At 55.0% G+C, this 13763-nt stretch overlaps 1 protein-coding gene across 15 annotated transcripts in view; it reads left to right on the forward strand.

The window, feature by feature from the left end:
- MICAL3 (microtubule associated monooxygenase, calponin and LIM domain containing 3) overlaps positions 1-13763 on the forward strand; it is a 185340-nt gene that overhangs the window by 114479 nt on the left and 57098 nt on the right. For all 15 annotated transcript variants that reach the window (XM_082665676.1, XM_082665683.1, XM_082665682.1 and 12 more), the window contains 2 exons: positions 888-976; positions 1671-1758. In XM_082665676.1, the coding sequence (XP_082521802.1) occupies positions 888-976; positions 1671-1758 (177 nt within the window). The remainder of the gene's footprint in view (positions 1-887; positions 977-1670; positions 1759-13763) is intronic.

The raw sequence follows: 13763 nt of genomic DNA on the forward strand, positions 1-13763 counted from the left end.
GTCCTCTTACTTTAACTTTGGGAATAGGAAAGTTCATTTGTCAAAGGAGCCACTCTCTCCAGATGAGACGGATGAGTGGAATTACTCCTGTTTCAACAGTTTCTGTAATAGGGTCTATCCTTTAATTTTTGAAAGCCTTGGCTGGAAGTCGGGGGAAAGAAAGAGTCGGGAAAAAACAACCCTCAGTGACTGAATCCCACTACCAGTCTCATGGGAAAAGCCAAGGTTGGTGTTTTTCAAACTTTTGATCATGTCCACAATAGGACATACATGTTACACTAGGACCCAGAAAACCCAGGTGGGCACAGCTGAGCTGTGAGAGATAATCCTTGACTCTGAGGATGCCACAGTGCATGCTGATGCTTTTTATTAGGCTTTATTCTGTTTTGTTTTAGTCACAGTGCACTGTAGGATTTTTGGTTTGTTTTGCGTTGTTTTTAATGCTGGTCCTGACCCACTGTGGGTGGCGCTGGCTCGCGGGTGCTTGCAGAAGGGCGGCAGGAGGGCCCCAGCGGGCTCATGTTCGGTGCCGCCCCACCCCCGGCAGCCTTCAGGCCACCACCGCTTGTGTTCATTCTTGGTTTCCCCAGAAATGCTCCTCTGGCTCTTCATGTGACCACATCTTTGTTCTGCACACACTGCCACTTTGTTTGCGGGCCCTGCCGTGCAGGCTTCGGTCTTTGCTCCAAGCCCTGATTGGGTGATGGCTCCGTGGCCTCCACACATCCGGGCACAGGGGAGAGGAGGGCCTGGCCTCCCTGGACAAGAAGCCTGGGCCTGGGGAAGGCCGGTGCCGGGGCGAGCAGACGACTGTGCCAAGACCAGGGGTCAAGCTGGGAATCTCAGAGACTTGCTCACCCTCTTCCCCTGCCCCTTGCTGCCTGCAGGTAAATTCTACTGCAAACCACACTACTGTTACCGGCTGTCCGGGCCTGTACAGAGGAAGAGACCAGCAGTGGCCCCTCTGTCTGGAAAGGTAATGTTGATCGGCCGCAGGGGGCGGGGGGGCAGCAGGTGCTGTTTCAGTGTGGTGACAGGTCAGGGTGTGGCCAGGAGGCCCTGAATGGCCACTGCATTGCCTTTCCTGTGAGTGGGAGGGCCTGAGAGATGGTCACAGTCCGATATGGGGAGGGAGCATCTTTTCAAGCCTAATCTAATGTTGGGTTTCAGTAAGGTAATGTTCCAGCACCACCTGAGTTGGATTGGAAGACCACGTCAGACCTTGTCTTCTGCTTACTGTGTAAAAAAAAGCCTCTTGCCTTTGAAAATCTCACCCTTCCTGAGAGGAGGACACTGGAAAAGGACTTGGCTAGAAATAAATGCTCTGCAGCCAATTCCTTGAACTTTCTATATTCTGGGAATTACTTATCTAAGAACCTTCTTTTTACAAAAAAAAAAGTGAGTGTAATCAGCTCCCGCATCTGTCTTTCCAAGTGAGCTGTGTATTCTCTCCGCTCTGTGGTGTTGCCCTGTGGGCGTGCAGTTGACTGATGCTTCCAGGAGGGCCTCTGCGGACTGCAGAGAGCCTGTGGGGGAAGGGACATGAAGCGTGCCCTGGTGCGGCTCTGGGTTTCCTGGTGAGGGCAGCAGACCAGCAGCCAGGCGTCATTGTCTCCTGAGATGTGGGTGCTTCACTCAGTCACTCTTCCTCTTCTTGTGGACTTTCCTAGGAGGCCAGGGGACCCCTGCAGGACAGCCCTGCTGCAGACACCAACGGACAGGCCAGCACCAGTGCCAGCCCTGCCGAGAGAACTCCAGGTAGCCTCACTTCCTTGTTTGGCTGGGTGGCGCGTCACTCTCTCGGCCTCTGTGACAAGGCCAAGGGGATGAGCCAGCACCTCCAAAGCAACATTTCTTCAATTGGGCATCAGGTGGCCCAAAACCCTCTGGACTCCTTTTTCATGTGCCAGCTGCTTGCATTCGGAGTCCCCTTTCTCTATGGCCTGTCGGAGGTGCTGGTACAAATCAGAGGGGAGTTTCACTGGCCGACCGTGAGCCAGTAGGGGTGCCGTCTGGTGAGCGGCGTCAGCCAGGCTTCGGTACTGTCTATTCAGAATCTCATTTTTATTGCTGGAGTCCTGGGACCTGTCCACATCCATCAGATACCTTGGGGGGTTGGCCCAGGCCCTGTCTAGGGAACAGGAGTTCAAAACAGGCTGCTTTTAGCACTGACCCAAGTGATGACCCAGGGCAGTGGGGCCTTCCTGTAGTCCCTCGCTGTGGGCTCCTTGGATAGAGCGTGGAATTGTGAAAAGGCCCCAAGGTCTGAACGTGTGTCCACCTGAACTGGACATCCTCCATCCTCTTCCCTGCTCAGGTGTCTAGGTGGCTGCCACTGCTGTCCCACCTCACCTGTAACCCCTGAGGGACATGCCCTGTCCTGGTCATTTTGGGGCATTTGAACTCCTAACGAGGATCAGGCCCTGATTGGTCCCACTTTCACTAACCTCTTCCTGTGTCAGGAGGTGAGTGCCACCACCCCACATCTAAAAACACATTTGTTCTGGTCTCGAAGGTCAGGAGAAGGAAGGGCTCATGGGTACCAGACTTCTTGTGAAGAATTGTGGTTTTTCCTTAAAATCACCTCTCCCTACTCCCTGCCAAACCAGCCTGTGACGTGTGTCCACAGTTCCACAGATGTGGGTGGTCCTGATGCCCTGCGCAGCCCCGACAGGTCATAGCCCACGGTCACTGTAGCCAGTCGGAGAGGAAGTCGTCAGGGCCCTGTTTTCACCTGTCACAAGTTTCTTCCCTTCAGAGCAAATAGGTCTCAAGCAGCCGTTTACAAACTCACAGAAATCACCATATTGAAAACTAAAGATTATCAGCTAAGGCCAGAAACTATGGAGAGGGAGTTGGTAGTGGAATTTCCAAAATGGGAGAAGAGAAAAGTTATCCACTGAGCCTTCAAATGGGAGGTTAGCAGAGTTGCTCCTTCGCCTGTGCTCCGGAACTAACGCAGGCCCCGTGGTGTTGCTCTGGGGCAGGAAGGTGTCCCAGACGCTGGGCAGTGCCCCTGGGTGCAGTGACTGGAGTTTAGGTGAACTCAGCTTCTGCTACTATGTGTGTCCTGATAAAATCTAGGCAAGTTTTTAAGTGCCCTGCAGCTTGGACCAATATTTTATAGCCATGTTTAAGCTACAAATGACTTGGTACCCCTTGAGCCCCTTTATAATCTGTCTTTTTCAAGAAGTGCTGACGGCCCTTGCAACAGGGGAGCTGGTAGAGACAGGGCGTGTGCCTTTGAGCAGGTGGGAACCACCTGGGTGCTCAGCAAACAACTAAAACGTTCGGCTCTCTTTGTGGGCATCTGAAGAAGAGCGAAGCCAGTGGAGGTCAGGCCGTTCCTGAGCCAACGTCGTGCACTCTGTCCAGTTCAGTTTGCCGTCTCTGCCTGCCTGCTTTGAAAGCATAGTGGGCTTCGGGTTTTTAGCAGTTGTGGAGAATTAAGCGTTCCATAGAGAAGAGGACCACTCTGTGAAGCAGGGAGAGAAGATGAGAGCTGGGGTTGTGGTGACAGAATCAAAGTCCTGAGGACCTTCTTGATTCTGAAGGTGATGCGCCTGTCACAGCATGAGGGGTTCAGGATGTGAAGCCCAGTTGGAGGTGCCCTGTAGGCAGTGGCAAGGCCAGCATCCGGGGCCGCTGGGGTCCAGTGAGTCCCTGCCTCTGGAGGCCCGAGCTTTCTGAGAGCGCGGTTCCAAGTGGACGTGCCGCGGAGCACCAGCACTTCCCCTTCGTAGAACAGGAGCAGGGTCGTGGGTGTATGTTCTAGCTGGCAGGAAATCGGTTTCTTTTTCTCCTTTAATAAGGATTCCCTTCTTTAAATCCCAAACCAAAGCTTTGATTGGTTAACTAGAACTTCCTTTTGAAAAGCTTCAGAAAAACTCAGGTGTTTCGGGGCTTCAGGAAATTGTGTTGTGGACGGCTGTGGTCAGGCTGGTTCTGGGCACGTCCCCTGGGCTGCACTTTGAGCAGAGCGAGTAATACGTGGAGCATGGTTCACGCCCCAGATCCACGTCCCCCAGGAGGTCGTCTGGAGGAGACGTGGCTGTGGCTGGCACTGCTCTGTGCCCCCCTTTAGCTTGTGGCATTTCCCTCTCTTCCCTTATGTTCTTCTCTTACACCAAAACGACTGCTGTTGCCAAAAAAACAAACACAACCCGCGAGTTAGAACCTGGTCCGGCGTCATCTGTCTCTGGGCCCCTGGCCTGCAGCTGCTGCCTGATTTAGCATCTTTGTTTGTAACGTGCTTTTAATGTAGAAACCCTCTTTGCTGTTCTCAAAATCAGTAAGTGCTTTGTTTCCAAGCTTCTTATACTTAGTGCTGCAGGTCAGTGGACCTGGCACAGATTTTCTTACCCTGGCCTCATAGTACCTGCCCTGACTTTAGGAAACATTTGGATAACAACAGGCAGAGAAAGAAAACCCCCAGTGGGATGTTGTGCCCTTGAATACAAGACCCTCAGTTGAAGGTTTTTAGATCCTTTTTTCATCCAGAGGAATCCCCTTTGCACCTCACATAGTGGGTAACCAGAACTGAAGCGTACAGGCATGGGGTATCATAGGGAACAGAAGAGCTTTGCTTCCAGTACAGGTGACAGACATGGGATGGGAGAAAGGCTTCATTGTCTGTCGTCTTACGGAAAGATGATCTTAACATAAAAGGCTGCCTCGCTGTGGCTGCCGCATGCCGCGTCCCCAGACACACCTGCACGGTCACCCTTGGGTTCCATAGTCTGGATGCTGAATGAGCCATTAGGAAACGCAGGCATTTCCCACATCAGCTAGAATAGCCACGCGCGGTACAATCCTGGGTTCCTGCCGTCAGGAGGATCTTCCCACTGCTTCCCAAGCCCTCTTCCCTTATAGGCATTTCTGGAAAACCTATTTAGAAAAGCAAAGAGAATTCCAAATCCAGCTTCGCTCTCCAACCCCACCCCAAGAGTCCAAGTAGACAGTGATGTGTGAACACGTACATATACGCACATGTGTTTGCGCTGGCTTAGTTTCATGTCTACAAGTACACGTTTATATGTTGTGCCCTAAGTGGTGGTAACAGTACTAGTGAAGCTTCCCCAGGCTTCTTGTCCCTGGGCTCTGGCTTACACCGGGGACCATGCCACTGACCTGGCTTAGTGTTCCCGGGGAGGTGGGGACCGCGGGGGCAAGTGCCCCCGGACATGAGCAGTGCACACTCCCCACCCCAGAAAGGTGACTTAGACAAAGCAGGGGAGCAGGGCTCTCGCTCAGGAACCCCACGGGACCGCTTCGCTTCCAGGCGCGGGTCTGTTAGCACAGCTCCCTGCTGTCTCTTGGTGTTCAGTGTGTCTGTAGGACAGTGCAATCCTTAGTCTCTCCTGAAAGGGGCCTCAGCATGGCCTTCAAGGCCTGGCCAGTGAGTTAAGGAGTTCTACACCCACTTTTCCTGATCTGTTAAGCTTGGGGTAGAGGGCGGGGGCAGGCAGCAGGCGGGTCCCCAGGAGTGGTACAGAGGCCAGAGTTGTGCCAGGGATGGTGCACCTGTCCGTCTCCGGCCTTCCTGCCGTGAAGCCTCGCCTTTGCCTTCGTCTCTAACCTGTGCTGTTGTGCGTTTTGGTGTGTTTCTTTGTGAGTTGTTTTTATTTAATTGTGTAACTTTGTTTTTCCGTTATTGTGAAACTAAGGTGTTGTGCTTTTAATTTTTTTTAACAAGTGTTACCGTTCTTATTTAAGAGAATAAATTCCAAACAATCTTCAGGTTTCTGAGTATTTCTTTTCCTCCCCTTTTTCCTGATTGGAGGGTGGGGAGGGGTCGCTCAAGCAGGTCTCAGGAGTGGGCGTGAAACCACGGTACCTCAGGATTCTCCTGGGCTGGGCTCGGGAGAGAACGTAGGTGTATTAAAATGGGGAAACAGGGTGTTTATACCTAAAATACAGGTTCCCATTAGTGGAAGGGCCCCTGTTTGAGGGGGGCATGGTGGAAGACATTTTGCTTCCTTGCTTGGAGGAAGATGCCACCTGTGTCCCCCATTCCGTCATCCAGCATGAGGGCCCTGAGGCGGGAGCAGGTGAAGGAGAAAGCTCTCCGCGGAGCCTGCCTCTGCCTGAGCCCAGGCCGTGCCCTCCTCTTTCCGACTAGCTGGTACCGTGGGGACCGGAGCGCTTGGGCGCCTCTTCGCTGCCTTGAGGCTTTTGCCTGGCGTCAGGGACGGTCCTTGCTCTGTCCTCCCAGCTCTGTCCTCCCAGCTCTGTCTGTTTCTGTGACCTGGACACACAGGCAGGGGGTCCAGTTCTGCTTGGCTGCTCGAGCCTGGAGGGCTGAGCCCCCTTCTCACACACACACTGTGACCTTGGCAGCGGGGCCTCTGATGCCGGCTGGCCCGCCGACCACAGGGGCACAGCCGTTTGGGTGCTGAATGGGGCCAGGAGAGGGCACATCGGAGGGGGGCGCTCAGCGCCAAGTCTGCGCCCACCGTGCTCTAGGTGATGGCGGCCTGGTGTGAGGCGGCCTCCCGGCCTCCCCTCCACCCGGCGGCCCCCTTGGGTCCCTGTGTGGCCACAGCACCATCACTGGGTTGGGAGTTGGTCCCGGCATGGAGAGCGCCTGCCTCTCCCGGCCTGCTCGCCACCCTCCCCCTTCTCTGAAATCAGTCAGTCTGGTCTGTCCTGGGCCCTGCAGAAGGCTGGGAGAAAAAGGAGTCGGGCTGAAGACCCTGGAGAGCTCCCTTTGGGTCGAGTTTCTTTCTGAAACTTGAAGCCCATTCTCTTTTTTTCTCATCTGTTCCCTGGCCCTTCCCTCACTGGGACACTGCCCAGGAGGGCTCCTGCGTGCGACGGGGCGCAGGAAGCAGTGAGAATGGGCTGCCCTCTGTTCCCGTCCTGTCCCGAGGGACCCACTGAAGACAAGCCCCCGCTCGGGCCTTGCTGGGGTGTAATAGCCAGCAGACAGCTTCAGGAAGACTCCTCCCCAAACGCCAGGCCCTTTCACAGAGCTCTACAACCTCACCAAGACTCCAAAACCAGGCCTTACCTGGCACCTCGATCCAGCCAAGCATCCAGCAAGTGCCGGCGAGTAGATCCGTCCTGAGGGCCTGCGGGGAGGAGGCGTGCGCGCTGGGGCAAGGCCTCTCGCTCCACAGCTGCTCTGGGGTCAGCGAGGCTTTGCTCCAAGAAGGGCAGTGGGTGAGAGGTTGAGGCGCCCCTACACCCGAGCCAAGCAAACCTGACCTCGCCCTTGATGGTGTCCACAGGTGAGGTTAGACTGCCCCCCATCACTCACAGAGGGGCGTTGGCATAAAGGGCAGGTTGGGGATACCTTCCGGCAGAAGGGGGTCCGGGGCCCTAGCTCTGCCTACTAAGAACAGACTCCTGGGGCCATGCTAGTGATTGCTAGAAAAATCCTTAAAGTTGAGTCAGAATTTCTGTTGCCTCTTACGTGTTCTTTACCTCTATATCTGTACTCACCAGCTTGCCGTGACTGTGCATTAGTCGTATGAAACTGTCCCTGGTATGAGTTCCTATTCTGTACTTTGGTAAAATGTCAGGGTTATTGCCACTGTGTCACTGTTGTTTCATAGTGTCCTTGCCTGGAATTGTAGGTCTTTGGTGGTTATTTTGTGTTAAGGGGCCCCGGTTACCGGAAGAGCTCGGGCCCTGCAATCCAGGCACCTGCTTGCTTCTCTGCGGTTCCTGCGCCCCGGGTCCCGGTGTGACTGGGGCTCCATCACAGCTGACTCCCCAAGAAAGCTCGGCCTTACTGGGGGCCCCTGCAGACCTGTGCTGCCAGACGGGGGTTGGGGCTCCGGAAGGACCTGGGCCTCAAACACACAATGAAATCAGGGCTGTTTCAGTGCAGAGGCCTAAATAAACATGTTTTCGTTCAGTTCTCGTGTTCTTCCAGGGCAATAAAGCTGGGCATCGGTGGAGGTGACTTCCTGAGACTGTCATCCTCCTGGTGCCTTGCGGCTGCTCAGAGAGCAGACCCAAAGAAAAGTGTGACTAGGGACCTGAGGGCGGAGAGTCTGTAAGGCGCCTGAGCTCAACCTGGTGCCGACGGAGAACAGCTGATTTTGTCACAATACGGTTATAGTAGCCTGTTTATTCTTGTTCCCCTGTTTTCTAGAATTGAGTCAGAATCTAGAAAGACCAGGCTGGAGAAGACCAGCTGTAAAATTTCCCTCCCACCATTTGCCACCAGCAGACTTATCTGGGTCAGTACGTTCTTCCTCTAGAAGAGAAGGCTCTGCCCTAGGTTCTGTCTCCTGTGAATTACTCTAAACCAGTTCCCTGCCTGCCTTTAGTGGGGCATCAGCATTGCTGGAGGCCCAGGGACACAGGGATCCGGGTGCTGGCAAGGCAGCCCCAGTGGAGGCTCTGGGCCCTGGGGCGACGGAGCTTGGCCAGCTGCCTGCGTGCAGGAAGGGCCAGAGTCTTGCTGCCCTCGGGGGCTGCTGAGAGCCAACAGCCGTGCTCCGGGCGACTGCAAATACCACGCCAAGGGGCCATCGTGTTTACAACCGGGAGAGCACCCGCTTCTGTTGGAGTCTCCCTCAGATAAAAAAAGAGAGTGAAACTTGAAGTGTGCTCACTGCTGTCAGTCTCCCCCGAGTGTTTATACTGGTGAATCTGCCCTTGGGCTGATGTCACACGAACTCATAGAGAACAATTCAGGAAGACGCGTAATGGGGTACAGCTAGTGTGCAGCACTTACTGTGTGCCAGGCACTGTCCAGACGCCTTCTGTATACGCATCCCTCATCTAATCACACCGTAGGCTGTGAGGAAGGTAGCATTTTGCAGACTGGATCGAGGCCCCGTGACTGACCCAGGCAGAGCCGGGTGGAGTCGGTACAGGACGTGCACAGTGCCGCCCCCTCCACTCCTGTGTCCTCCAGCCTCAGCTTGTCCGCACGGGGCAGCGGGAAGAGAGCTGTGTGTCGGCTCCGCCAAGATGACTTTCTAAAAACACGCACGAACGCCCGTGTCATCTGTGAATGTGCATTTGGTTATTTCCAGGAAATACGTGTCCCCAGATTTTTAGCGGCGACCCCAGGGCTGGGAGTGTGCCTTTGCAAAGAGGGTAGATTCCAGAGCAAAGGGTTTCATCACTGGTATGTGAAGGGGGAGATCAGAAGAGACGGAGGAGGAGAATAATGATGTTGAATCGACTGCTTTTCATTTTCTCCGTATCAGCACTCTTTGATCAGTTCAAACGATACCAAGCCTAAAGTCATGCTATTAAGATGTCCCTCCACATGGAACCTCCCTGTCAGTCTGGAGGAGCCGGGCTTGTGCTCCGGGATGGTGTTCAGTGCTGCTCTCGGGCAACAGTCTAGCTACTTCTGACTTGTACGCCTGTTGCTTATTTCTCCTCTACGCTCGCGTTTTATCACACTTCTCTAAGAGGCCCCGGGGGTGGTGGAGCTGACGGTTTCCTTCTCTTACTACTGATGCTTTACAGCTGCCGTTCACAGTCGTTGCCTGGCCTGGCCCTGGGTGGGGTTGGCAGAGGAGAGGGAGAGATGAGGGTCTGCCTCTTTCTGTCCTGACACTTTGAGCAGAATCACCCATGACAGGAGTTAAACACGGACATTCTTAGCTGTCGGAGTTTGGGCCGCTCCAGACTCCACTCACGTAAAATGACGCTTAAATCCGGGCTAAGCGTGCATGTCATTGCAGTGAGCATTTTGGGTTCTGCCGTGTTGGATCAACTTGGGTTGGGCACAGAAGCAGCTCGGGAGGCCTGAGCATGTCCAGGCCCAGCCTCGGGCAGGTGTGTCATGACGGGCCCTGCGAGCTCATAGAGGATGTTTTTGGAAAATGGAAAAAGAAGAGAGTTGGGGACACGGAGAAAGAAGCAGTGTTTTTCCCCGTGGTGTTTCCACGTCTGCTTTTCTCGCTGGATTTAGTGAGCAGGCCTTCTGACGTATCTGTCAGCCTCTAGCACCTGGCCTCTGTCCCCAGGCCCCACGCCGGAGGGCTGGGCGGGTGGACGGGGGACGGTGGGATGGACAGCATCTCCGTGAGAGAGAGACTCCTCTGTACCGAAGGACAGTGAAGGGCGGGGCATGTCTGCCCGGCACAGGGATTGTGTGCCCCACACGGCCCTTCCCGACAGGCCCTCCACGCGCTGCCCTCCAAGGTTCAGGATGCCTCACTCTGGTGGCAGCATCACTGCTCTGTCCTAATGACTTTGTCCATTGGGCCACGGTCCAACATCTGGTGTGCCGGTTGGCCTGATCAGTGAGAGGTGGGAGATAGTCTGCTGTGATTTCCAGGCAGGGCTCTCGGGCTCAGCACTGTTGACGTTTGGACGGATAGTTCTTTGTTGTGCGTTGTTGGCTGTTTGCAGTATCCCTGGCCTCTTCCCACTGGATCTCAGGACACCCCCCTTCCCAGGTTGTGACATTGCCAGGTGACCCCAGAGGAAAAGATCACCTGGTTGACCACCACCATTCTAGACTAAAGTCAAGAGAAGTAAGGACAGGCCCTAAATGTAAAATTAGCCTCCATTTGATTGTTCCTGTAGGAGACCAGGGAAGAGAGTGTGTGAGGACAAAGAAAGTGAAACAGACCACACTGGACAGCAGTGGCCTGCCCGCCCCTGTTAGGTTGTGGGCACACGCCTCCCAGCACGTGATGCGGTGTACACGTTGGCAGCCGTGCCGGTACTGTGTGTGCTGTCAGACACCGAGGAAATGTTTTAGAACAGGAGTCCATTTTCCTGAACCACAGTGAATCGCCCTGCGCCCCAGAATGTGCTCATCTTCTGAGGTGACCACAGCCTCGGAGAGCAGAGCTGGGTCTAAAGGGGGCAAGCACAGATCTTGAAGAGAAGATGCAGCCTGTTATGCTTGCTGTCTTCGGTCATTCATCTCTCTGAGCCTCCGTTTCCCCATCTATTAAGATCATAAAATGGAAAAAAAGCTCCCTGCTGCTCTACTTCATGAGATTGTTGTCAAGAGCAAATAAGCTAAAACGTGTGGAAACTTGTTTATTTAAAAGGATTACAGGAATATCAACTCTGAACATTGGTGGAGATTCCAGAAAATGCTGGCATAATCAGAGTGAGAGTGAGTTAGGGTTATTTCTGCTGACTGGGCGATGCATCCTGTGGGGTTAGGACCGGACGGCCTGCTGGGATGTGTTCCCAGCCAGCAGAGATTTGGAGAAACAGAACAGTGAGGAGGGCTGGCCGTGTCTGGTCCTGAGACAGTGGGCGTTGAATCTCTGCAGGGCTTGGCTAAATTTGGCCTTGCTTGTTCCTCAGCCTGCGTGGATGGGCTGTGAGGTCACCTGCTAACTCCACGACACCCTGGGGGCTCTTCACTGTAGCAGCGGAAGAAAAGCAGTCCTGGATAGGTTGACATTAAGCTGAATTTCAACACCCACGTGAGAGTCAGAGGACAGTGCAGGATTACAGCTTCTCTTAGGCAGAGGTAGGGTTACACGTGGGCCTGGGGACGGTGTGGCTCCCCACAAGCCCCCAGGGGCTCCGAGCCACCTCCCGGCCTGGAGTCGGCGCAGGGACAGTGCTTCGTGGGTGCCAGGCTGGCCGCTGGAGAGGGCTCTGAACTCCCAGCACCAGCCGTGCAGGCCCCCGTGCCCGGAAGTCTCAGGGACCGGCTGACAGATGAGAGCGCAGGTGTGAAGGGGCCGCCGAGGTGCGCCTCAGGTGGTGCTTGTGGGCATTGCTGGAGGAGCTTGGCTCCTTTCCCACAACAGATATGCGGAGCCTGAGGGGAGGCCGTTGCAGAGATGCTGTCTTTGGAAGGAGGCTGTCGCAGAGCAGAGGGCCTTTCGTCGCGAGGTGGGTTTGTCCCTGTTGATCGTTGGATTATGGGCAGGGCCTCGCTTCCCACCTTCCACGGCTCAGAGGCCAAGCCCGCTCTGGGGCTGTGCAGCTGGCCCCCCGAGAGCCCCTCGCAGCCAGCTTGGGATGCACTCTGGACTGAAGTGCCCCGGAGGGGAGGGGCGCAGTCTAAATGCACATCTGGGGAAGCTCATCACCTGGCAGTGCCTGGTGGGCAGACTCGTGGTCCTTATCTCCCTTCCCACCTCTCCCCTCCGCGTGCTCGTACGGGTCTGGTCCTCCAGTGCGCGAGATGCTCCCTGGAGCTCAGCTGCTCTCCACGGTGAAGCGAGGACATGCGTTTAGGACATCAGGTCGTTTGAGATGGTGTCTTTTCAGAGCCTTCCTCCGTGGAGTCTTGTAGGACGTTGGCATCTTCATAGGAATTTCTCTGTCCCGGGCGCTAAGGGAACGGCTACTGTCTTCACAGAGGTGGTGTTCCTGGGGCCTGGAACAGTATCAAGCTGTTGGGGCCTGGAGCAGTATCAAGCTCCTTGATACTGGAACAGTATCTTCTTGGGGCCTGGAACAGTATCAAGCTCCTTGAGACACGCAGAGGCCCTCAGTGTTGTGTGTCAAGATGAGGAAACCGAGACTAGATTATGTCCAGCCAATTCCTTAAAAGTGTAGTGAGGTGTTGCTGTAGTTCAGATACAGGCTGAGACCTTCCATCTTGACTGTTTATTCAAGACGCTTTACCGAACACTTGCTCTGCTGCATTGATGGTACCAGAACCACAGGAGGCCGGGAGAGCCCTGTGCAGCGGACCCTCCATTTTGGGGTGCACTCAGGAGGTGGATGGTGTGATGAAGGTGCGCTAGAGCCCTGGGGGTGCGGAGGGGCCAGCAGCAGCAGGCAGAGGCCCGGGCTGGGCTGACCTGTGGACCACCCTTATCTTTACCCGCCTCTTATTAAGATTTCAGAGGCTAGCCCCACGAGTGGGCTGGTGGACAGGCCCCTTACCTTGAGCTGTAGGGACCCTCCTGATCTGCCGGCCGCACCCATGGCTCCCGTGTGTGCACAGGTGTGTGCATGTGGGCGGCCAGGTGGGAACAGCAGAACTGCAGCTAGAGCTCAGCTCTGTGGGATTTAAGAGAAAACACAGCAGACCCCAGCGCTTTAGACAGCAGAGAGGTGGCCATTCTGCGGGGTGACCCAGCTGACTTTTAAGGGTCAAGTCGAGTTTCATCTCTGAGATATTTCGACACATGAAAGATATGTTATCAAGAAGCTACACGAAGCCCTGGTAAGGTGTTTTTTTTTAATGGAGACTCGGGTACGTGCCTTAAAAGAGACCTCTTTGCCTTGGCCAGTTAGAGTGACGTGTGCCAGGATTTCTACCTGCCAAAAAGACACCTTTGGGAGATGTACTAATAGCAGCAAAAGTCACGTCGTGTTAGAAAACTAACGTAACAGCAAAAGTCCCCTGGGATCCTGCAGATGGGGAGCCAAGGGCTGTGGCGATGGACGAGCCCCTCAGCTTCCTGAGGGGACTCTGCGGGCTGCAGGCTCCCACCTCCCACCTGGTGGGTTACCTGGGACAGTTCTGACTTGTCCCTGTTGCGCTTCCCGTCCTCGGCCTCTCGGTCACTGCCCGACTCTTGGTAATTCAGTATCTCCCCCTTGCGTCCGCGTGACCCGCTTTTCTCTGTGCCGCACGTGAGCACGCGGTCCCCCAGATGACGAGGAGACGCTGGGTGTGGAGGGGCAGTTAATCCCGTCCCTCGCTGCACAGCCACACAGCCCTGGGTGCCGTCCGGGACCGGTCTTCTAGGGCCTGTGGACATCAGAACCCTGGGTGGCAATAGTGCTGGCAGTGCCCAGCGGCGGGGCGTGCAGCTCACGTCACAGTCCTGACTCAGCCGTTCGTCCCTGTTCCTTCATCACCTGCTTCCCGAGCAAAGGAGCATCTGACACCCTCCTGTCCTGTG

This window comes from Grampus griseus (assembly GCF_964374135.1).
Source record: "Grampus griseus genome assembly, chromosome: 11".
Taxonomy (NCBI): Eukaryota; Metazoa; Chordata; class Mammalia; order Artiodactyla; family Delphinidae; genus Grampus; species Grampus griseus.